This window comes from Dipodomys merriami, unplaced genomic scaffold (assembly GCF_024711535.1).
Source record: "Dipodomys merriami isolate MVZ:Mamm:240054 unplaced genomic scaffold, mDipMer1.0.p SCAF_2, whole genome shotgun sequence".
In the NCBI taxonomy this organism is placed as follows: Eukaryota; Metazoa; Chordata; class Mammalia; order Rodentia; family Heteromyidae; genus Dipodomys; species Dipodomys merriami.
In genome coordinates, this window is record NW_027203381.1 from 45379478 (window position 1) to 45405419 (window position 25942).

Genomic DNA, 25942 nt, shown 5'->3' on the forward strand with positions numbered 1-25942 from the left:
CATGGGAGGCCAAACCTCTTTTTTTTTAAATGGTTCTAGCTCCAGGCATTTATTGTCATCATCTTCTAGATGCCTTCCAAAATTGAAGAGTTTAACTTGCTATTCTCATTTCTCTTCTCCTTCTCAATCCTAATTTTAAGCTCTAACTTTGTTTAAGTAGGTTTATGCGAAATGTGAAACAATGAAAAGAGAAAAAAGATACTAGTTTCTATTTCTTTTTTTTTTTTTTTTTTGCTTAAACACCACATTTATTTCACATGGTACTGAAGGTTGTGAAGTACAGGACAAGGGTTCCAGGCTATTCAGCTCCTGTTGAAGGTCTCTTCCTGGTTTGCAAAAGGATACTTTGTTCTTGTACCCTCATGTGGCCGAGTGAGACCACCTTTCTTGTGTCTCTTCTTATAAAGGCACTAATGCCACATGGCCTCTACCCAGATAAACTAGTTACTGCTAAAACCCTACTGCAAAAATAGCATTATATTAGGAATTAGAGTTTTGGCATATAGACTTGAAGAGGATACAAGTGTTGCTTTTATAGCTATAACACTAAGAAACACCACACCCTAAGAAATACTCTTCCCTACCTTCCCTACCAGACATACTCTTCCCTACCTTCATACGCAGAGCCAGTCCAGTTCCTCTTGATAAGCAAAATAATAACCCCAGCCAGCACTATAAAAATTTCCTATTTGCCTATTGACTCTGGGAATGAGGAAAATAAACTTGCCAGATGGTTGTCATGATTTCTAGTTCAACCAAGTCATTTTGACATCTACCAGTAGGAACAATCTTGCCTTTGGAAAAAGGATTCTAGACCAGCAGACTATAAGGTCACAAGAGTGTAATGCAAAAGCAGGTTTCTAGAAATAATATTTCGTGGTGTTACTTCCATTTCCTCCCACTCATCTTGGACCCATGACTCTGAGGGAAAAAGCACCAATGGCCACATGCAATTGGAAGCATATTCAGCTTCCTAGAGGAAATTGCCTCAGTCCCGCAAGGTATTGCCATCTAGCTTTTGCTGTGACTGAATTTTTCATAAAGCCATTCCATGATTTTGTCATGCTTCAGCATGAGGACATAAGACCAGACAATTGCACAACTATGGCTCCATTTCCATTTGCATTTCTATGGAGTGAGTTCTTTTTTTTTAATATTATTTTATTTTATTTGAGAACATACTGTACAGAGGGGCTACAATTACATGGGCAGGAACTAGTTTCTATTTCTTAAGAAATACTCTCAACTTTAGCTCAGGGGTTGATTCTTTAAATGTCTTTGGCATCTGACAGTGCAGAAATCATTTTCTTTCAGGTTCCTCGGCCCTTTTATATCTGTGATCTACTAAGGTTATCCCGAGAGAAGCAGAAAGATGCTAGTAGATCTTCATCACTTAACTGAAGGGAGATATTCAATGCAGATTTACAAACAGTTATGTATGTCTTCATAGATATAAATTTGCCTAAAATTTCTATAAATCTTCCATTTATGCACAAGAATTCTGTATGATAATTTTGATAAAGGCATGGTTACATTGTCACAAGCAAAAGGAAAACTAACCTTCAGATTCATTGATTTCAGCAGTTCAGCAGGTCAAATGACTGCTTTTCTTTCTCATACAAAGCAGAGCCCAATTATCTTAATCAGATGCTGTTAAGATATTGTATCTAGACCTTGTTTACAATCTACAGAAGACTGTAGTATTCAACTTGGAATAAAAAATGTTGGAAGAATCATCTAGCTTGACAGAACTGTAGGAGTCATGGCAGAATCAATTGGAAAAAAGAGGTTCTTCTGAACCTAGGAAACTAGATGCAGTAACAGAATGAGCTGCCCACAAAAAAGAGACAAAATAAGCAAAATAAATGAAACTATGGTTTTGAAGATCCTGAGCATCATGCAGTAAGAGACAGTAATTCCCAAGAGACAGAAACAAATGATGGGAACCTTATTCTTATACTAGCTTGGAGAGGTTTTTCTTTTAATTTATTAGGTTTTCTACATTTTTTAAGTCACTCATCATTATGTGACATGAAGTCTAACACATATTTTATTTTATTCTTTTCAGAGAAAACAGCCAACATCTGCTCAAACTTTCCAAGAAACTTTACCTCACAAAGTGAAACATGAAGAATACTTACATAAAAACATGTGTCTAAAGCCCAATTTGGCAAAAATCATAGTCTGGAATCCAAGAGAAGTTTATAAGTCAGGAAAAGAAGCAGAGAAATATGGTTCACAACAACGAGAACAGAACGGAAAGCAGAATTGGCAGAGGAGGATTATAAATTAGTCTATGTGGTCCAATGGTGAAGTAAAACATGGAAGATAAAACAAACCAGACAGGATTAAAATCAGACTAAATATTTCAAAACCAGATTTAGTAACCTTGATACCACAGCAAGGGTAAGGATGTATGCCTGGATAGTACAGTCCTCTAGGCATTCACACACAGTGAGACCAAAGGAGGATACTCCTCTTAGGAAAGGAACAGAAAGGCACAACACCTAGGATTATCTGATCATATAAAATAACATTTATCAAAATGAACTTTTTGCTGTTTGTTTTCTTTGCTTTTTGTCTTGTTTGGGAGGATAAAGGGAGGCACAGAAATGGAGGGACAAAGGGGGAACAAAGGTAGAAGTAGTACTCACTCCATACTATTTTGAAAATGAACGTATGTGTGGGATAGGAGAGAAAAACTATGAGAGCAAGGGAAGGGATGGCGTTACCCAAAAGGAAGTATTCTCTTTACCTAACATGTAATTGTAACTTCTCTGCTTTTAGCATTTCCAAATAAAAGTAATAGAAAATATGTATACTTTTAAGCCCTAAAATAAGCACTGAATTTAAAAATTGTCTTAATGACAAATCAAAGCAGAATAAGAGAGGAAAAAGAATAAATAAGTTGCCAGAAGTAGAAAGTAAGTGGAAAATTGGTAGATTCAATCCTAATTATATCAATAATCACATTAATTGTAAATGCATACTCCAGTTGAAGCACAGTGCTTCAAAGTACATTAAGATTTAAAGTAAAAGAGTGAAAAAAGATACACCATATCAGCAGTGGAGAAAATAGTCCTTGAGTAGTTACATAGCATCATTCAAAGAGGATTTTTAAGGAAAAAGCATAAGAAATAAAGCCCTTTATCTTGTAATGATGGGGAGGCTAATTAATCAAGATGTTAATTAAGCAAGAATATGTCCCAATCCTCATATACCAAGTAACTGTTCCACGTACAGAAAACAAAAAGGATAGAACTGAAAATAAAAAATAGGTAAGAATTAACTAAAATTAAGTTGATGAACTTAAATGTAAAGTTCAAACTATATCGCTTTTTAAAGAAATTATAAAATAAAACTGGTTTAGGCGATGCTTTTTTAAATGTAGAAATAATGGTAGAAAAGTATAATGAACATGCAAAATATTCACTGACACTAGTTTTTCCAAAGTAACCCTTTTGCGGGATGGGGGGTGGGTGGGTGAGTGGGTTGCTGGTACTGAGGATTTAATTCAGGGCCAGGGCCCTTTCCCTGAGTTTTTATTGTTCAAGGCTAACACTCTTCCATTTGAGCCACAGCTCCGCTTCCAGTTAGGTGGGGTAGTTAATTAGAGACAGGAGTTTCTCAGATTCTCCTGGTCCAGCTGGCTTCAAACTGTGATGCTCAGAGCTCAGCCTTCTGAGTACAAAGGATTAGAGTTATGACCCACCAGTGCCCAGCATCCAAAATAAAAACATATCACAGAAAGATACAGAGAAGGACAGTCAAAACTTATGAAATACATAAATTGTACATCTAACTTTAAAATTTATTCTAAGTATAGAGCTCTCAAAATTCAATAACAACAATGAAACAATTCAATAAGAGAGAGGGGGGTTGGGGAGGGAAGGGATGAACAACAAGGGAAGAGGTAACAATGCTTGACAAGAAATGTACTCATGGCCTTACTCATGTAACTGTAACTCCTCTGTACAGCATCTTTACAATAAAATACAAAAACAAACAAACAAACAAAAAAGGGCAAATGTTTGAATATGTACCTTATCAAAGTTCATACCTGGATTGAGCATACACATATAAAACAATATTAATTATTTGATAAATTGATATTTAGTATTAGCCCACAATGGGCTAATACTATACATTTATTATACTAGCTAAAATATATGCAAGAGTGAAAATAACATAGTCATACTAGCTATAGATGGCATTGGGGATTTTATTATTGTTCTTTGAGAGTTTATGGTTCTTTCTTTTGCATCTGCTTTTCACTTTCATAACTGGACTTTTCAGTTCTTTACCATTTACTAAGATTTCATTTGATATAGAATATCCGCTATAATGTGATACATTTTCCTATCTGTGTGAATGCAAATGAATTCACCAGTTATTTATCCCTAGCCAAGTTAATAAATCTCATAGGTCTCAGAGCTGGGCACTTTGCTCTTCACTATTTCTTAATGAAGTGAGAAAAAAATGTGTTTATACTTTTAAATCAATAGCTTTTTACTGACTTGAATTTAATAAAAATTATTGGCACCCACTGAGTTCTGGAAAGCCTTAGCTCCATTATTATACCACAAGCTAACAAAGCATGAGCTTCACATATTGACAGCACAAGATGATAATATTTTATTTCATCTGTAAAGCAGAGACACAATATTCTTGCCTTAAAAATGTTTGCCCAATGTTGCCAACGTTCCTTGACAAGAGTAGAATGTAGGGTAATTGATACGAGGCTGTATGGTCAGTAGTCTGGATGAGAAAACCATTTCTCATGGGGTTGTTTCTGCTTCTCCAGCTTCTTCTGCTTCATTACACAGAAAATTCTTAATTTCCCCAGTTACAAAAAAGAAAGCAACTATTTCTTTTGTGAAAACAGGAATGAAGATTCAATGACTAGGCTAATGGGCTCATTTAGTTTCCTACCTAGATCTATTACTAGATACATTGTAACTTGCAAAAAAGTGTAGTTTTAATTTTGTCCACCTACATAATCCTGAGCATTAGAAACAATCAGTTCTTACACATTGTGAGGACTGCAAAATTTCTTACTCATATTGTTTTAGAAATACTTCCTGGCATAGAAAAGCACATGGAAGTGACTTTAGGTTGAATTGAAACAAATATTTTTTAATTTAATTTTATTTTATTTGTGAACATACTGTACAGAGGAGTTACAATTACATGGGCAGGATAATGCGTACATTTCTTACCTAGCATTGCAGCCTCCTCCTTTGTTTAACCTTCACATCCCTTCCTAGCCTCCCCCCTCCCCCCATCCCAATCCTTCTCCTTACCCCTCCTTTCCCCCCCCCCCCCAGCACCGACGTTGTAAAGCTCGTGAAACAAATATGTTTAAGTGCCACTGTAAAGGCAAAAAGAACACAGTTAAAGGAAGAGAATCCAGTTAAGGTATCAACTCAACAATTAAATCCTTGAACTCTTCTCTACGATAAATCCACCAATGAGAAACGATTTTGTCTTACTAGATATTCTTGTCTTAATAGATATCTGGTAGGTATTTTTCTCTTCTTTAAGAACCTGTGCTGTCTAAAAGTCTTTTTTGTACCCAATAAAAGATTATAGGGCAAATAGGGTATTTCTTTTTTTTTGGTCGGTTGTGGGGCTTGAACCCTGGGCTTGGGCACTGCTCCTCAGCTCTTCAGCTCAAGGCTAGTAGTGCTCTACCACTTGAGCCATAGCGCCACTTTCGGTTTACTAGTTGTTTATTCAAGATAAGAGTCTCAAGGACTTTCCTGCCTGGGCTGGCTTTGAACCACGACCCTCATATTTCAGCCTCCTGAGTAGCTATGATCATAGGCGTGAGCCACCGGCGCCCAGCGAGGATAAAAATTTAAATTATACATCTAGCTTTATTCAAACTTAGGTGTGTCCTTTCTTCTTTCCTTCCTTCCTTCCTCCCTTCCTATCTTCCTTCCTTCCTTCCTTCCTCCTTCCCTCCCTCCCTTCCTCTCTTCTTTCTCCTTCTTTCCTTCTTTCCCTCCTTCCTTCCTTGCTTCCTTCCCCTCCTTCCCCTCCTTCTTTCCCTCCTTCTTTCCTTGCTTCCTTCCCCTTCCTCCCCTCTCTCCCTCTCTCCATCTCTCCCTACCTCCCTTCCTTCCTGCCTTCCTGCCTTCCTTTCTTCCTTCTTTCATCTTGGTATTACTAGATTTGAAACTGAACTCAAGGCATCACTTACTAGTCTTATAGGATACTCCTGAACTGTGCCTCCAACCTTCTTTTGCACTGGTTATTTTTATGATAGGTCCTGAATTCTTCCCAGACCTGTGCCTGAGACATTGTCCATCATCCTGGAATCACAGGCATGCATCTCTTCCTCCTGTTTTCCTCTGTGGGCATAGAATGTAGTAAATTTTCCTGCCCAGGCTATCCTGGCACTACAAGCCTTCCAATCTCAGCTTCCCATTTAGCTTACACCCAGCTATGGACTGAGAAGGAGTCTCATGAGCTTTTCTGCCAGGGTAGTCCTCCTCAAACCTCGATCCTCCCATCTTCAGCCTTCCAATAAGCTAGGTTTACAGGTGCAACCACCAGTGTCTGGCATGTCTTAATCTTTCATTTTTCAGTTCACCTGTAAAGAAAGGAACAGCACAAAGACAATATATAAGTAGGATACACACCACTACTAACTTCATTTATAGTTATTGAACACCAAGTATAAAATCATTCTTGTTGAATTCATATGCTGTTTCAAAAAGCTTTGTGTGACAGTATATCCATACAGTGAATTTATTGAATTTTAGTGCATGCTTACTCTATGTATGTCAGGCAATCTGTTAAATGCTTACCTGGATTAACCAGTAATTATGAGTTGTGTCATAACTAAAGGAATATTTTACAGCTATGCAAAATTAAGCCTCAAAATTCAAGTACAGTAAGCAGTGGAGCCCAAACTGAGAAATACTTGCTTTTCTACTCTCTGCTGTATGCCTTTTAGTTCTTTGCTGTTTACTTCAATACAAACATTATGGTTTAGTTCTGAAAATGTGCTATGTATATTTAATAGGGACAAGTGTCCTGTGCTCTTTGGAGATTTTAGTTTTTTGTTCCTTCACAGCTGCACTCCCAGCACCAAGTCCAGTGTCTGACATAAAATGCACAGTCAGTATTGATTGAATAAATTAACACTGCTATCTCCACAGCCAGAATGACTACACTGCTTAAAATACACCTTGAAATCATTCTTTCTCCTTATATCATATCTGTATTCATTTTGTAACATGCACATGGAACATTTTCTTGGCAATGTCTTATTTTGTTTCTTAGCTAACGTTCTATATGAGTCCCTCATGGGTAGGGTGTTTTGCTTATTTAGTTTCCATGGGTGAGAGTCTGACCATAGGAAATCATTGATTGTAGGACCAGTAATGATGCTTTGCATGAGCTGACTTTTTCCATGTAAAAGAAATAGCCTGAAATGAAAGTGGTCAATTGCCACAATGGGAAAAGCTGTGACTGACCAAGGGACAAATACTCTTAAGCATATTTGCAATGATCTATGTTGCTACATAACTAAAAGAGTGTCATAAAAAAAGGCAATTTGGATTATTTTGAGCAAGATTTCATGGTGACTCACTGTCCAGACCTTAACAGTGACACATATAGAAGAACTAGATCAGCCATTGTTTGTAGCTAAGTACAAAGACTTACAAGAGACAGGATAAATCAAGAACAACCAATGACCTATTTCCCCCTTAATGCCTATGCTCTAACAAAATAAACTAGTCCTTCACTTGCCTAAATTTAAGTGGTAACATAAAAGCACAGGCTTGGGAAATGCTTATCAGTGACATTTTCTACAAATGATGACAAGTATTTGAGAAGTAGTCTTTCAAGTTTTCTGTATATACACCTAATAAGTATGATGTGTGAAAAACTAACATTTATTCCAAATGCCATTGTCAAGTCCAGGAATGAATGCTTTCTAGAAGTTCAAAAATAGAAACACAACTATGTGGAGGTAACTGTGATTACACAAAGAGTAAGTCCAAGTGGTCGTGGTTCATACCTATAATCCTAGCTACTCAGCAGGCTGAGATATGAAAATTATGTATCAAAGCCAGCCTGGGCAGAAAAGTCTATGATATTATTATCTGCATTAAACTAGCAAAAAAGCCAAAAATAGAGGTATGGCTCAAGTGGTAAAGTCCCAGCCTTGATCAAAAACGCCAAACCAAGTGTTTGGAACTCTGAGTTCAAGCCCAGTACTAACACCAAAAAGAAAAGAAAAGAAAGAGAGAGATAAAGAAAGAGTAAGAGAGAGAAAGAAAGAGTAAGAGAGAGAAAGAGAGGAAGGAAAGGAGAGGAAGGAAGAAGAAAGAAGGAAGGAAGGAAAATGAAAGAATAGAAAAGGAAAGGAAAAGGAAAGGAAAGAAAAAAGAACTAGTGCAGAAAAGCAGAAAAGCTATACTAAAAACAAAACAAAACAAATAACAACAAAAAACACCCACTGTGAGTAGGAGCTATAAAAGAATTCAAAAAATATTGAAGGAGTCCAATGGGGCTTCCAAGCTGATGCTACTCATACTGTAGCCGCTGACCACCTCCTTGTGATTCTTTGTGCTTAGGGAAACTTCTTTCAAAGTACAAGGTACCATCCTCCAAAGATAACCCTGTACATCTTTGAGAAGCAGGCATTCCTTGAACATGTTGAAGCAAGCAAAATAAGACAGCAATAGTCATTTGTATGAACATACAGCCCGTACTTACTTTAAAATAAAAATACCCAATATTAGGAGACACGCTATGATAAAGAAGAAAGTTTGCTAAATGCCACTGTCGAGTCCTGGCCACAGGCAAGTGCCAGCACAAACACACCTCAACTGCTCATGGTCCCTGTTTGGTAGAGCAGTGTGAATTTTGCCTACACATTGTCCTGCTGCCTGGGTGATATCCTCCCCTTGGCAACACCCGACCCAACTAGCTTTCTCAAAGAATTTTGTAATAATCCAAAGATCCTTCCTCTCAGGCTTCTCATTTTGAAAGAGGCCCAAGCGCTAAAACTGTTCCACTCCACTAAAATAACTATGCTGAAACTCTGATGCTCATGCGGCAGTATTTGGAGACAGGGCCTGTAGGTTCTGTGGGTTTAGATGCCATTGGAAGAAGGAAGAAGCAAGCTACTGGCTTCTTTCTCCTCACCTGAATGAGGCAATGAGATGACACACAAGAAAGTGCTCATAGCACAAACCAACATCCCTGTCACTTTGAACTTGAATTTTTGGTCTCAAAACTGTGAGAAACAAATGTCTGTGGTTCAATCTATGATATTATGTTACAGCTAACTGAGATACCCTCTCTGGTCCATATCATCTAAACGTATACTAAAGTATACAAAAGTATACTAAAACACAGGTAGGGTTAAAAAATACATTTCTTTTTCACTTAGGAAGTCAAATGATCCCAGTTCTGCCAAGAGTTAGTCAGGTAGCTGGGTGATGGTGGCTGATGCCTATAATCCTGGCTACTCAAGAGGCTGAGATCTGAAGAACATGGCATGATTCCAGCTCAGGCAGAAAAGTCCACATGACTCTTCACTGAAACCACTAAAAAGCCAGAAGTAGAGCTGTGGCTCAAGTTGGATGGTAAAGTACCATCCTTAGGGTGGAAAGCTAGGAGACAGCTCACAGGCCTAGGGTTCAAACCCCAGTACCAGCACTCCCACACCCCCTGCATCCCTACACCCCACACACAGAGTCATATAGACCTGGCCAATGTACTCAGCTCTGTTGCTCTTCTCTACAAAAGGAAGGATTTGGATAGAGAATTTTAAAGAGTCTTCTACCTACCCATACGCTGTCCTGGAATCTTTTCTAAGAGCTACTTATTTGCTAAATGAGTACAATTGACATAAGGGCTGGAGGAGATACCAAAGAAGAGAATGTCCACTGCTGTGTTATGTCCTCCATGGCATTTATCCCTACTGCCAATGATCGCAAAACCATGGTTGGCAAATTGACCCTCTGTCTCTGTAGCTTCTGACCCACGATATAGCATGTTAGAAAAGAAGCCAGCCAGCTCTTGAGGCTTGGATGAACTCCCACTGCAATAAATAAAAGCTTGCTTATGGCTGTCACCATACAAAGAAGGGAATGCCAGTAGTTACCATCACTGAGCACCGTTGTGCATGGACCACCTTTCCTCTCCTGAGCCAACACATGCTGAGTTTTTCAGGCAAGGATGCTAAAGATGCTTCTTCAATGATGGGGGATATATGTGCGATGTCCTGAGACTGGGTACTGCCACATTGGGGTTATTACGAGGATGATGCCTTCTTAGGGACTTCCTGTAGACAAAGAAATCAGACTCACCAAGTCTAAAAGGCAAGTATCTCTTTCTTGTTCCTGTCATCTGAGATATCAAATACATCCATAAAGCCAAATTCTAAGGTACTATGAAAATTACTCCAAAGCATGTTTTGTTTTTAAAGTGGGATTCCTTTTACTCACTCTCTGAACAAAATGTAAAATGGCGTATAATAGCAACATTGAACTCAGAATAAAGGAGTAGGTAAAAGAAGGCAATTTAAATGGCATTCCTTCAAACATTTTCTCACCTTTGCCCATGCAACTTTGTCCTTGTTCATCTAAATTCGAACAGGATAGAGCTAATGTAAAAGCTGTGAAATCCGTGAGAAACCTGAATGACTGAGACAGATGAAGGATACATTCCTCTAAGAGTTATTTGGGCCAAAAATAACTTCAGTCATTTTTACAGCTCTCCACGGAAGCAATGAAAAGTCTTTCAGAGCACACTGAATTCACAACAAGAATAGAACCTACACTTGTAAAAAGTTTAGTGTTAAAGCACCTGGAATTCAAGAAATCTTCAAAGTGATCACATATAGCAATGACCAAAGGTTGGATCCTGGAAAGTGTTTTAATGTTAATTTGCAAAATTATTGTTAAACTGGTGCTAGAAAGAAAGGCAAATTCTATCTAGGAAAGAGAAAGTATTTCTTTAAATATTAATTTTAGAATTAAGTTATCTAAAATTCAGCTATAAATATGGGGAAAAAGTATCCTATCAACTTAAAGTATTTTTTCCCAACTAGAGATGGATTTGCTCTTCCAGATAACATTGAGTAATGTCTAAAAATATGTTTGTCATCAGAAGATGAGGGGTGGGGACTGCTGTATTCTAATAGGTGGAGGCTAGAGATGCTGCAAAACTAGTTGCAATGCAAAGGACAGCCCCCACAACAAAAGCTACTCAGCCCCCAAAACCATTTGAAGGAACCAGTCATACATTTTTACAAGGGAATGGTCCAAGTGATTCATACCTGTTATCCTAGTGATTCAGAATCCTTATATCTAATACTCACAGTTCAAAGCCAGTCCAAACAGGATAGTCCATGGAACTCTTGTCTCAAATTAACTATCAAAAATTCAGAAGTAGAACTGTGGCTCAAGTAGTAGAGTATTAACCTTGAGCACAAGAGCTCAGGGGCATGCTTAGGCCCTGAGTTCAAGTCCAAGGACTGGCCAAAACAAATTACTACAAAATAACTTAAAACAAATCCAATATGCAAATGAGAGGTGCAAGTGTGCTCAGTCCTGATTGATTTTCAAATCTGACTGCAGATCATAGCTTATCTGGTGGGTTAAGGTAGAGTAATGGGATCTTTTGGAGGCTAACATCTTAGCAGTTGAAACAGATAGTTACCCTGGCAAAGACATCTTGTGAGCTATCTCCAATGAGTAAACAGCTACCAGACACCATTTTGAATGTAGGCTCAATTAGCCCTTTGGGACCCTTCTTGAAGACTGATTTTTCTTTAAGTTCCCATTATTTTTTATTTTAATAAAAGTTGTCAGTGATACTATGGTATGAACACAAATGGCAATGCTGTAATGATGAGAAAAAGGAGAATCAAGTTCTTTATAAATGTCAGCTGATGGCATTTTCTTTGCAACTGAAGATGAGAAAAATTGCTAATTTTCAGTAACTATACTTGGAAGAATTTTGACGAGGAAATTAATAATGAAAATGTTATAAGCAGGTTTATTCTTTCAGAAAAAAAAAAAACAGGTCTGGATCTCTTATTTGTGTAGTGATGCTTTGACTAATTCAATTAACATCTTACTCCACAATATTGGTGTTGTGAAAATTCTGGCTAGAATGTTTCCCCAGGCATAATTTTTACTTAGCTTCCATACAAATGGTTTTATTATTCTGAACAATCAATAGTGACTGTGGTTATTTGCTAGGTAGCACATGCATATGTGCATATACATATATGCATACCTGCAAGTAGGAATATTTCTTCTCTCCAGTCAGAGTTGCTACCATATAGCTGACATGGGCCAAGAATTTGGAGATGTACATGGAACTAGAAGGCACCAAGTCTTCTAGTGCTCAACTCTCTGAGTGGAGGGGAGAACTTAGAAATCACTACTACTTGCAAAGTATAAAAAGACAAGAAGATACTTTATATGCATATTTTCTGGCAGTTTTAAACAATGAGGGTCGTAAATCCATAATCAACATGTCAGTATGGTTTTTGGGTGACAGTCCTAGAGCTTGAAACAAGGCCTGTGTATTGTCCTTAGCTTTTTTTGTCAAGACTAGTGCTCTACCATTTGAGTCACAGCTCTTATTTCCAGCTTTTTGGATAGAAAAGTTTCATGAAATATCTTGCTTGGGCAATCCTCAGATCTCAGCCTCCTGAGTAGCTAGGACCCACAGGAAGCTGCCAACAAGTAAATATGAAAGGAGCTCAGAGTAATTCCAAGGGTTAGATGCCTTGCTGAATAGAACAAAGGTGATTTTAATGAGACACAATTATCAGGATTTTAATATATAAAGTGTTTTGTTGGGTTTCAGTGCTAAGGATCAAACCTAGGGTCTTGTACCTGCGAGGAAAGTGCTGAGTCATTAAATCACATCTTTAACTTTATATTTAATATACACCCTAAGAACAGAGTCCGTATTTTAAAAGGCCTCACAGTTTGACTAGCAGAAGTGAAGATTTATTTTCCATATTGAGAAAAATAATATGAAAGGGGCAAAAATTGTTATTTCATAAAAGTGGGATATTTGATTTCTGCCACAGAATGTAAGCTACATTAAATACCTAGTGAATACTTGTAAAATAATACCACCGGATATTCTATATAGAGCAAAAGACAATCCTGTGGAAGGGATTGCTAGCTTACTTACATACTTTTATTCTCCTAACAAATAAGGAAACTTCAGCTTGAAGAAAATAGCTAACACAGGCCTGCAAAGCAAACCCAGCCAGATATCAGGAGTTTATATGAACCATATCAATATTCTGTCTCGTTTCTCTATGAATTTGAATATTCCAGACACATTATAGAAGTGAAAACATCCAGTATTTTCCCTTCTATGTTTGCTTTATTTAGCTTAGGACAGTGTCTTCAAGGTTCAGTCATGTAGACTGTCAGAATCTCATTTCATTTCATAGCTGAGTAATATTCTACTGTGTACATGGACTATATTTTGTTGATCCATTCATCTATTAATAGAAAACTGTGTAGCTTTCCTTTTTGTTAGTGTAAATAATGCTACTATGAATGGGTATGTGGATGGATATTTCTTCAAGATCCTACTTTCTTGCTTTCATGATATATGTATATATATGTGTGTTTATATGTATGTATGTATATATATATATATATATATATATGTTTATATGTAGCCATCCAGCTGAAATTGCTGGATCTGGTAGTATTTTTTATGTACAATTTTCCCCAATACTGGGGTTTGCATTCAAAGCCTCATGCTTGCTAGCAAATGGCTCTACTACTTGAGCTACATCCCAAACCTTTCTTACTTTGGTTGTTTTTCAGATAGTCTACCCAGGGCAAACTGATATCATTATCTTATGTAGTCAGGATTACAGCTGCTTCTGTCTTATTGACTGAGATGGGAACTTCATTAACTTTTTGCTTATGCTGGCCTCAAATCTCAGTCCTCCTGATCTCTGTCTCAAGAATCTGGGGTTATAAGGGTAAGATGATACACGCAGACTTATGTCTAATTTTTTGAGAAATTGTCACACTGCCTCTACAGTGACTCTTACTATTTTGCACTTCCACCAGTAAAATTCAAGGGTTCCAATTTCCCTGACAACCTTGTCAACATGTTCTTTTATTGGTACTATGTCATAGAATAGTCTTCCTAATGCATATGCCATCTCATTATGGCTTTGCTTTGCATTTCCTTAACATTAGTGACAAAGAATATACTTTCATGTGCTTATTAACACCATTTGTGTACCTGCTATTGACGTTTTTAGTCCATTTTTGTGTGGTGTCTTGTTGAGTTTTAAGAGTTCTTTATGTATTTTGTATTTTAATATCTAACCAGATATAAGATTGAAAATATTTTCTCCCATTCTGCCTTTAATTCTATTTTTTTAGTCTATTTATTGTTAAAATACCAAACAGAGGGGTTACAATTACATGGGCAAGATAGTGAGTACATTTCTTTTTTTTTTCTTTTCTTTTAGTGAGTACATTTCTTATCAAGCATTGTTGCCTCCTCTGTTTCCCCATACCATCCCTTTGCCTCTCCACCCCACCCCCCACCCCCTATGACCCAGCAATCCCACTTTTGGGCATTTACCCAAATGATCACAAACAAGACCATAGTAAAGCTACCAGCACAACTACGCTTATTGCAGCATTATTTACCATAGCTAAGATATGAAACCAACCCAGATGCCCCTCAGTAGATGAATGGATCAAGAAAAGGTGGTATATATACACAATGGAATTCTATGCCTCCATCAAAAAGAATGACATTGCTCCATTTGTTAGGAAATGTAAAGACTTGGAAAAATTATATTAACTGAAGTAAGCCAGGCCCAAAGAAATATAGGTCCCATGGTTTCCCTTATTTGCAATAACTAGTATATGTCTGAGACAAAACAGAAACTGTCAGATAAGTTGATGTTAGGTGAAGTGAACGCCAAGCATTCAAATGTTTTTCTTTCTTGCATTGTTTCCAACATATTTATGATTTCTTTGTTGCTTTGTATGTACCTCCCCCATGGTATAAGCCCTGCTTATAGATGTTGATATAATTTGTGGAGGGGAAGGGAAAAAATAGTTTAAATAATGTTACAGATGGACCCATTACAACAATGAGATGTACAAGACATTATGTCAAAAAAATGAACTTTACAAATTCTATTGAGATAGTGTTTTGACTCATAGTAGTTTTAAATTTTAATATATACTTTTTACTTGCCTGTGATTTTGGTATCTTATTCAAGAAATTCAATACCATGGACATTTTCCCCTTATGCTGGTTTCTAATGATAATTTTATTTTTTAATTTTGTCGGTTGTGGGGCTTGACTTCTGGGCCTGGGCACTGCCCCTGAGCTCTTCAGCTCAAGGGGATTGCTCTGTTTCTTGACCTATAGTGCCACTTCTGGCTATCTGGTGGTTAATTGAGGTAAGAATCTCATGGACTTTCATGCATGGGAAACGTGATCCTCAGATCTCAGCCCCCTGAGTAGCTAGGATTGCAGGCTTGAGCCACCGGCGCCCAGCTTAATTGGCTTTTTAAAGAGATTCTTTTACTTATTGTGATGCAAGGAGTAAAAATCTCATGGAATAATTGTGATTCGACAGGAAATTTATTTATTTAACATGTGAGAGTTTCATTTACTTCAGAGAGCTGGCAGACAATTAGGGGTCTTGTTCAATACTTAAAATCCAGAGAGTCAAAGTAGCCCCTGACTGCAGTGAATGTGGGCAGGCTCCTCCACTAAGCGGAGAGGACCTTGACAGGGGAATGCCTCAGCCTCATCTCCATCAGGAGATGGACTCAGCTGTTCACAAACAATCAAGAACTGGATGGTCTTTGGCTCTGGCTCCTGAAGATCCACTGGAAAGTGAGTTGATTGTTTATTCAGCAGGTGGCTTAAGAATCTTCTGGAGGAACAAAAAGGCATCCAGGGTAGAGGGTTGGAGACTGATGACCAACATTTATCTAAAGTCCCCTTCCTTGCCATAAAGACTTTGTCCCCTTTTCTCAAAAAGAAGAAACCCAAATCCACAGAACTCATTCAAGAACCCCCTTCTGGCTACAACCTGAAAGTGTCTCCCAAGGCAAATAGATAGAGATGATGGCCATGACTTCAATAGGCCTCTTCTTCCATAGAAGAGCAGCCAGAGAAGAAACTGGTATTGCTGCCCAGAGTTCGCTTCTTTTTCTTCCCTGGGGCCTTACTTGGTTGGGATTCTATTGTTCTATGTTTCAATTCTGAGAAGCCAAAGGAGAGAGCAAGCGCAGTCTTGTTGAACAGAACTTGATCCTCATCGCACACCTCTTTTAGGATCTTGCTATTGGGAGTGGCACAGACAGGACTGAAGAAGCTCAGTCCTGGGGTTACCTCTGTGGGATCCTCCAATTTTAAGGAGTCTTCAGAATCCTGGGCCTGCTCACCACAACTGGAGCTACTGCATTGGCTTTGCTGGCGATTCCGGCATTTTGTGGAGTCACAGTTACAGGCCACACTGCAGTCTGACCTTTGCCTCCTGCACCCACACTTCCTGTTCCCACACCAGCACTTGCAGGAGCATCCGTGGGTGGTCTTCTGTGTCACCTTAGTTAATTTAGTGGGCTTCCATTCCTCATCGTCCCCATCACTGCCAGCATCGTCGTGTATATCTATGGAATTCTCTGAACCGTACTTTAGTTCTTCCACATCCAGGCTTTGCTCCAGGAACTTTTCTTTAACCCGAAAAGGCTTTGGCTTAGGTGGGATATATTCAAAGGAAGAGTCTGGAAAGTGAATAGTATCCCTAAAATGAGATTTGTGTCTGCTGGCTACTTGGAGGAGGGTCAGTTTCTTCTTAATGACTTCCTTCTCTTGGAGAAGCTGCTGGTTTTGTTCACACACCTCTTGCATCTTCCTCAGCTCATCATCCTGACACTTCAACGTGGTTAGCAGCTGCTGTTCCCTCCCACTAACTTCTCTTGATGCCTCCAGCTGGGTCTCTGCCATTTGGCTCTGCTGCAGCTGCATAAGAAGGTAAAGAATCTTCTCTTGGTGCTGTTGCTCTGCTCGGACCAGGTCAGCCTTTAACTCGGTCTCTGCCTCCGCAAAATGATTTCGCTCCTCAAACAGCATCTTCTGTATGTCTGCACAGCCCGCTGTGCTCTGCTTCACGCTGCTTTCAAGCTTACTGATCTGGATTTTTGAGGAAACCAACTCTCCAATTAAATATTTCAGGGCATATTTTGCTTCAAGAATTGTAGTGATATTCTCCCAGCGTTGTTTAGGCCTGTCTTCACTTTCTGCATCCAGGAGTTTTTGCTGGAGATCAGCAATCTGAGCACTCCTGAGTTCCATTTCAGTCTCTAGGCCTTCAATCTGCTTTGTAATCGAAGCCTCTGACTCTGGAACTTGCTCATGAACCTGAGTACGTGAGAATGTATATCTCCGGAGTTTAGGAGGCAGATTCTCCCCACATTCCTTTTTTGCTTTGAGTTGAGCCACATCTTGAGCCAGGATCTTCCTGTCTTCAAGAAGGTCACTCAGATGGCGTTTGGCTTCCTCGGTACTGACCATAACTTCAATTTCACTTCCAAGCCAATTCTTCACTCGAGTTGCTGTGCTTTCCATTCCACAGCTCTGTGTCTCTTTTCTTTTTCTGGCTACCTCCCCTTGCTTTTGGAGAGCGTCCTTGAGACGCTTGTTGGCAGCTGCTGCCTCTTCTGTTTTACGTCTGAGAACAGTGGACTGTTTCTGGAAGTTTCTTTCGAGTTTGAGCAGCTCATACTGCCTCTTGCGGTCTCTTTCTTTTAACTGGATTACTTCTTTATCTTTTTGATGCTTCCACTGTCTAAACTTCTCAGCATCATCCTTCATCTGCCTCATCAGCTGTACGCGGTGGTTTTTCATCATCTGTATCTCCTGGTTCAGTTTGGAGACAGTACTCTCGGTGGATTCCTTCAGCTTCAGAAGTTTTGACTGTTCGTTTAGTTTTTTCTTCAAATCAGCTATCTGGCCCTCCAGCTCCTGGAGACATTTGCGACGGTGTTCACTCAGCTTGGCTTGGTTGACATCTTTTTTGGCTGACTGAAGCTCAAGAGATAATTCTTCCTTTTCCTTTTGCAAACTGATGATATCCAATTCTAGGTGTTTAATGTTATCTTGGTATTGGAGCTGAATGGGCTGCAGCTGGCTGTCATTTTGAGTCATCTTTCTAGCGAGGTCTTCCTTCAGGACAAGAGCTTTATTCAGCTCAAGGAGCTCCTTAGATATCTGGGCTTGGCGTAGAGCATGTTGAGTGGTAAAAACATCAGACGACCTGCTTGTATCTGCATTGGTTTCTGCTTGACTTTCTGGCTCCAGGCTGCCATCCGTGGCTGTCTCTATACAAACAAGAGTTTCATCGGGTAACTGGGAAATTGCTTGTTGCAGGTTACAAATTAACACTAAATTTCCTTTTAATTCCTGGTCTTGTGAAGTCTCCACCAGCTTTTCAAGGTCTAGCTTGCAGGCTGCATGTTGCCTAAGCTCTTTGAGTTTGGCACTCATTTTTTCATTTGCTTGCTCTGTCAAAATGATTTTTTCCAACATCTGGGCTGTCTGGCCAGCTGCTTCACTCAGGCCATGACTTAGTTTTTCGTTCTCCTCTATCAGGGACTGATTCTTTTCCATGAGAGACTGGAGATTCTCACAGGATTCCATATTTATAGACCCAGGGAGGGTCCCTCCATGGGCTTGTAGCAAGAGGACCTGTAGCTCTTGTACTTGTTGCTTAAGATGATTAAGTTCAGCTGTCTGGGGATCAATATTAATAACAGGTTTGTTCTTGATTTTTCTTGCTCTGTCTGCATAGCGGAGGGTGTTTAAGGTTTCCTCTAGATTAGAGTCTGCGGGACTCACACAGGCTATCATCAGTGTATGGCTATTGCCTCCTAGAGAATCTTGAAGCAGTCGAGTCAATTTGGAATCCCTGTAGGGCACAAACCTCCCCCTTTTGTCATCTCCCAGAGCACTGATGACATTTCCTAAGCATAGGAGGCCCCGGTTAATATTAATACCCTCTTTTAGCCGATCCCCTTCGGCCTTGGTTTTCTTCTGTCTTTCTGATCCAGCAAGGTCTACCAGATGTAGTTTGGAGCGAAAGCTGCAGCTCTTGTCATTTTTCTTCCTTTGTTCTATGGATATTGTAAAAATAGCATGCGATCGGGACGACTGGGAGTTCATGGCGGTGGAAGCCACAGTCCTGGAGTTGTTGCCCTGCTCCAAACAGGACACAGTGCTGGAAGCAACTGAAACAGTCTTTTCGGTCAGTCCCACGATCTTGATGCCTTCCTTAGGATCCTCCCTGATACTTATTTGTGAGACTTTCTCTCGAGGCGAACACAGAAGGTCCAGAATTTCTTCATTGTAGATCTCCAAATAAGATACTTTCTGAATAAATTCGAAGTCACTCTTTTCCCGGATTTCTTTGAAGAGCAGCTGTATCACTCGAGGAATGACCCCAACAGTTGGCTCATTCTCTTGCTCTGCTGTGTAGGTCCCGCCCATTGAATACGTTTTCCCAGAGCCAGTCTGCCCATAGGCCAAGACAGTTGCGTTGTAACCTTTAAAGATGCCTTTGATGAGTGGTGCTACTGCTGTATTGAAGACCTCTTCCTGCTCGGTAGAGGGATCAAACACGAAATCGTAGGTAAAACATTTATCTGTCCCAACCACCACTTGAGGTTCCCCAGGCACAAAGGACAGGCACATCTGGCAGCCCTCACTAATCTCTTTAGGGACCAGAGGGCGACAGCGCAGCGCCACTCTCACAGGAATCCCCTTCACTTCTTCCTTCATGGTTCTAGCTCAGCATCTTCTCAATCTAGGGTCCCTTCTTGCAGCCCTCCCGGGTCCTCCTGATCTCCTGTCTCAACTGGATCTTTAACCGCCAAATTTCCTAAGGATTCCAGAGGCATCAACCAATCAGAGCACACACAGCTTGTGGGCGGAGCATGCAGGGCTGTGCCATCCTGATGGAGGTTCTGGGGATGAAAAATGACTGGGCTGATGGGAAGACAGGGATGACGTAGCCTGCCCCCACCCTCTTTCCTCCCCATGAAATATTTTTAGTTCACACTCGAAGGTCGTCTCAGATGCTAAACAAAGATAGTAAACCAAGAGAGACTGATAGTAATTTCAAAAAACAACTGATATTTTGGGTGAGATTGTGAAGAAAGCAACTTGATACACTGGACAACCATTCATGCTATTTAATCATGGCAAATCTCATTGCAAATAGATGCATTCCATTTATGGCACATGTAAAACAATATATGAACTGTATTGAGTCACTGTGGCTTAAGTGGCTATGGGGAAATGAGTTCCATCTGTTGAAGCAGAACATCTGAGAAGTCATTCATTACATTTATCTGTATTCCGCTGATGTGGACATTAATGGAACTAAATTATAGAGATGGCATTATAGAATGAAACACTGAAGCGCTGATGGACCAAAGGTACTTAACAAGCTGCTATATAAGAGGCGATTTTGTATTCAAGAGAAGAGAGGAAATTAAAAAAGACCAATAAAATGTTTGACTTTTTATTTATAGCTTTATTCTGAAACTATTTATTGACAGTAAAACAATTCTGAGTCTAGATTTTGGAGGGTGTAGAGTCATAGTGGTAATAATGAAAAACATGAAAGGAAACAGGGTCTGCTACCAAGGATCAGGTTAAGAACTTGCTCTTGCTTGATGCAATGGATCTTTTCTGCTTGTAATAAAATTGTATTGGTGCTAAGATTCCAGGAAAATTGAACTTAGTGGCAAATTAGGTCTTTCTAAAAAGTGGTGCTGGCTGGGAAGGTGGCTTAGTGGTAGAGTGCTTGCCTAGCATGCCTGAGTCCCTGGGTTCAATTCCTCAGTACCATATAAACAATAAATGAAAGAAATAAAATTTAAAAAGAAAAATTAACAGGTGGTGCTGTGTACCAAAGCATGAAAGAAGGAAGTTAATCTTCCAACATTAGAAACAAAAATTGACTCAAATTAGATAGGAGTTTTGAGTGAAATATTTCTCTTGAAGGGGTAAATTTTCATAAACTTGAGTTGGTTAAAGCCTCCTAAGAAACAACAAAAAAGTAAAAGTAGGGAGAATTGAATAATATATATTTACCAAAATTAAAATTTTCTGTACATACAAACAATGAGAAGACAAAGCATTAAATTAGAGAAAATATTTGTAACCATATATTTAAAGTGGACTTGTATCCAGAACATATATAAGACTCATGATACTAAAAAGATTAACATTTCAATTAAATATACTTGAATATTTTTCAAAAAAAGGAAGATGATACACAAATTGCCAAGAAGTGCATAAAATGATACTCAATGGCATTCACTAATAAGAAAATAAAAATCAAAACCAAGAAACAATGAGAACCAGTTCAAATCAATTTATTGAGACCTAGAAGCAAATGTCAGGTATAAATATATGTTGTATATGTATGTATACACACATAATATGCACATAATGGGTTTGTATAGAAGTGGGGGTATTATTCAGTTATAAAATAAATTTGCTGGTAAATGGATGAACTTGAGATCATCATATTCTTTTAAATAGTAGGGTCTATTATATATACCCAAGCCAACATGAACCACTTTCCATGAAGTTAGGATAACAGTCACATGACACTGCATCCAGCTAATGGTTAAGATATGGTCTCAAGTTCTTGCCCAGGCTGGCTTGGAATTGTGATCTTCCCAATATCAACTTCCATTGTATCTGGGGTGACAAGCACAAACCATTGACATACAGCTATATCTATAAATTTTATGGACATTATATTTGAGGTAGTAGAGAAAGCTAACTTGGAATCCCTTTCTTATTGCTTAGTAGATGTGTGCCGTACATAATACTTGTTGTTTGTGAATTGCATAAAAATTATGATTGTATCTAACCGATAGCTCCTTGAAATGAAGGACTTGGAGAATGCAATCAGCATACTTTGTATAGCAAAAAAAACTTGAATACTTGATAGCTAGTATTTTCATGGATTTTATTTTATTTATTGTTATTCTCTTTCAATGTGTAAATTTTTTAAATAAGTTTTTTATTGTGAAAATACTGTACAGAGGGGTTACATGAGCAAGATGTGAGTACATTTCTTATCCAGCATTGTTGCTTCCTCCTTTGTTTTCCCCTACCGTCCTTTCCCTCCCATCTCCACAACTATACTCCCCTGCCCTCCCCACCTAAATTGTAAAGTTTGTTCTTCAGCATAGCATCTTGTGCATCTCATTGTTACAATGGGTCCACCTGTATCCCTATTTAAACAATTTTTCCCTTGCCCTCCCCAAATTATACCAACATCAAATACAGTGAAAACAGGGGTTATACTGTGGGGCAGGAACATACAAAGCAAAAAAAAATCAGGTGGTACCTTATAACTACGTTAGAAACAATAGCAAGAAAGAAAAAACCACTGTGTCCTTATCTTGGGGTTCATTTCACCTAACATCATCTTATCTGACCTTTTCTGCTTGTCTCAGACATATATTAGTTATTGCAAATAAGGGAAACCATGGGACCTATGTTTCTTTGGACTTAGCTTACTTCACTTAATAAGCTCAGGGACAGTGCCCAGGCCCAGAGTTCAAGACCCACTACTGACCAAAAAATAAATAAATAAAATATGCTGAAACAATGTTAGATTTTTATTTATTTATTTATTTATTTTTATGTGGTACCAAGGAATTGAACCCAGGGCTTCATGCATGCTAGGCAAGCACTCTACCACTGAGCCACCTTCCCAGCCCAATGTGTAGATTTTTGTAATTATATTTTCTTGTGTCAAATCAGTGCAAATATGCTTTAGTTTCCACAGTATATTCTAACCTCTTTTTTCACCTCAGTGAGTAGGTTTAGATTGTTTAATAAATACGTTATTTGTTGAAACACATAATCAAGTCATAAAGAGACAAAATCTATTCTCTATCACAATAAAAGTGCCAAAGCAAAAGGACAAAAAGCTAAGGAAATAAAAACCAAATAAGCAAGGAAATCAGGCTATGTGTGAATGAGAGAGGGCAGGGCCAAAGGTTGCTTTGCAAACAAGTAATCTAGGAAGCAGGAAAGCTCATAGCCTCAGAGGTGAAGCTAAGCTGAGAAGCAGCAGCTACAAGCCAGGAAATTAACAGGGACTAAACCTGTAGCTGGTATTTGCTTCCAGCTATGGAACAAATCTGTGTCTTTGGATTTACTCCCTAATGAGAAAGGTGAAGTATCTTCTCTTCTTTTTACATTGCTTAGCAGACACATTGGTTTGTCTAGTTGGAAGGATTTGTTTTATATAAATGAGATAGAACATATATGTGCACATTTTTATCTACATGCACATATCCACACACATTTATGTATACACATTTCTATCATATACTGTGCAAATTTCTTCCATAGTTAAATAACCTAAATGTTACTGTAATCTCTGTGTGTGGATGCTGTATTGAAAGTCCTCTTACATGCTTCTCTCTGTAGAATCCATGGAAGAAAAATTGCCAGCATCTTTCATGTGTCTTGGATGCTGGTTTTTAATGAATGATGAAATATGTACACTTTAAAGGAGAACATGATCCTACACTAGACTTTCACTTAGCTTTTCAAAGAGCTGCTCCATGGAAGCAGGTAAAGTCATTTGATGGAAATACACAGACTAGAAGACAGCAGTATTACTGCTAGTACAAGCTCCTGCCCATCAAATGAATGGTCTTTATTCACAACTCCTGCTTTCTTTCTGATTAAAAGAATTGTTCATTCAATACCTCAACCCTGAAAAAAGGTCATTATGTCCTCACAGTATGATTTGGCCAGACCTATTTGTAAACTTGGCTCTGAAAATTTTCTTCTTCTTCTTCTTTTCTTCTTCTTCTTCTTCTTCTTCTTCTTCTTCTTCTTCTTCTTCTTCTTCTTCTTCTTCTTCTTCTTCTTCTTCTTCTTCTTCCTCTTCCTCTTCCTCTTCCTCTTCCTCTTCCTCTTCCTCTTCCTCTTCCTCTTCTTCTTCTTCTTCTTCTTCTTCTTCTTCTTCTTCTTCTTCTTCTTCTTTTCTTCTTCTTCTCCTTCCTCTTCTCCTTCTCCTCCTCCTCCTCCTCCTCCTCCTCCTCCTCCTCCTCCTCCTCCTCCTCCTCCTCCTCCTCCTCCTCCTCCTCCTCCTCCTCCTCCTCCTCCTCCTCCTCCTCCTCCTCCTCCTCCTTTGGTATGTCATTTAAAAAGTGAACACTCTGTACTACTACTTCTTCCCAGTGAATTATTCTAATAATTACAGAACTGGTTATGCAGCATCAGAGAAAAATGTGTTACAAGTCTGAAGGGAGCTTTGGATATACCCATGTTAAACCCACTATCCAGAGTAATCTCCTTGCGTGATTATATAGCTCATATGAGCATGTTTAATGATTCTTTTAAAACATACTTTGCATCAGAATGTCTTATTATTAGCATATACACTATAATCCTGAATATATCAGTGGCATAATCACATTAGTGAGGTGATTTACTTTTAGTGATATAACAAATCACTAACCGAAGTTTTACAAATATTTTTATTATCTTTGAGTTGTTGTAGAAAGGAGTTGTTATTCATCAAAGCAGTTTATGAGTACAATGCGTTTTGAATAATGTCACCCCTTTCAAGCTTCCCAATCAATCCCTTCCCTTACTTTTCTTGATTTTGTAGGATATGTATTGAATTTTTGCCATTTAATGAAGCAACTTATATATACAAAGCATCTTGATCTGTGTAACTCCCTTCCATAACAAGTATAAAAAATAGAACTAAACTTGAAAGGATTTTTGTGGAAATTTCTAGCATTTGTTGGAATTTTTCCCCAAAAAATACTCTTCATTAATAGAAGGAATTTTTCTAATCCTAAATTGCATCCACGTTTTTTTTTGTGGTTGTTATTGGTAATGGGGCTTGAACTCTGGGCCTGGGAGTTGTCCCTCAGCTCTTCAGCTCAAGGCTAGTGCTCTATCACTTGAGCCACTGTACCATTTCTGGTTTTCTGGTGCTTAATTGGAGATAAGAGTCTCAAGGCCTTTCCTGCCAGGGCTGGCTCCTGAGTAACTAGGATTACAGGCGTGAGCCACCTGCATCCAGCTTGCATGCACTTTTAATTTCCATTTTTCAAAACATGGAATTGGACTAAATTTCAAGAGTATTATTTGTTATGTTTTGCTAGATACTAGTACATTAAAGAAAACTAAGTATATATCTATTTTTACTTTCTCAGTGGTGATAATGTAATTTGCATTCTTATTTGTTACTAGTAACTGAAACAATTCTCTGCTACTTGGTAACATAAATATTTTCAAGAAGAAATGAGAAGATGAAGAACATTTGTCCTATCACAAACCAGTATGAGAGCACTATATATAAAGTTCTGTGGCTAACTGGCACAGAATGCTGATACAGGAACTCTGTCCTACAGTTGTTAATTCCTTTCAGAAACTAGAAATCTTTCCATGAGCAAGACTTCCTGGAGCCTGTTATTCAGTGTATATGTGTGATGGATTGGATAAGTGCATTACTTACTTCCTCTTAATTGATCCAGAGCTACTGTGTGAGTTGCTATTCTCATATGCACCCTCCAACTTAATATATGAGTCAGAGAGACTCAAAGAGACTTGCTGAGATGTCATGCCAGGAAGGAACACACACAAGGTCATATGACAGAGCAGGATATGTCACTGGCTCTGGAGGGATTCCACAGCTTGTGAGCCTCTGTGCTTCTTTGAGATTCTGCAAATAATAATGTGCTAAAATAAAAGTAATCAAGTGTTTGGTTTATCCTATAAGCCATTCCCGTGTTGGGCATTTTTGCTAGAAAGTAAATCTTCTCTAAGTTGGAAAAGATTTATCTTAAGAAGGAGTTTCTGTACAAGTAGAATGAAA

The 25942-nt window shown here is 38.6% G+C and overlaps 1 protein-coding gene across 1 annotated transcript; it reads right to left on the reverse strand.

Moving 5' to 3' along the window:
• Nucleotides 1–15620: 15620 nt before the first annotated feature.
• On the reverse strand, nucleotides 15621–19923 carry LOC138832115 (chromosome-associated kinesin KIF4A-like). Its single transcript, XM_070029523.1, has one exon. It carries the CDS (start codon nucleotides 19840–19842, stop codon nucleotides 16144–16146), a length of 3699 nt encoding a protein of 1232 aa, XP_069885624.1. The 5' UTR covers nucleotides 19843–19923; the 3' UTR covers nucleotides 15621–16143.
• Between the last annotated feature and the right edge of the window lie 6019 nt (nucleotides 19924–25942).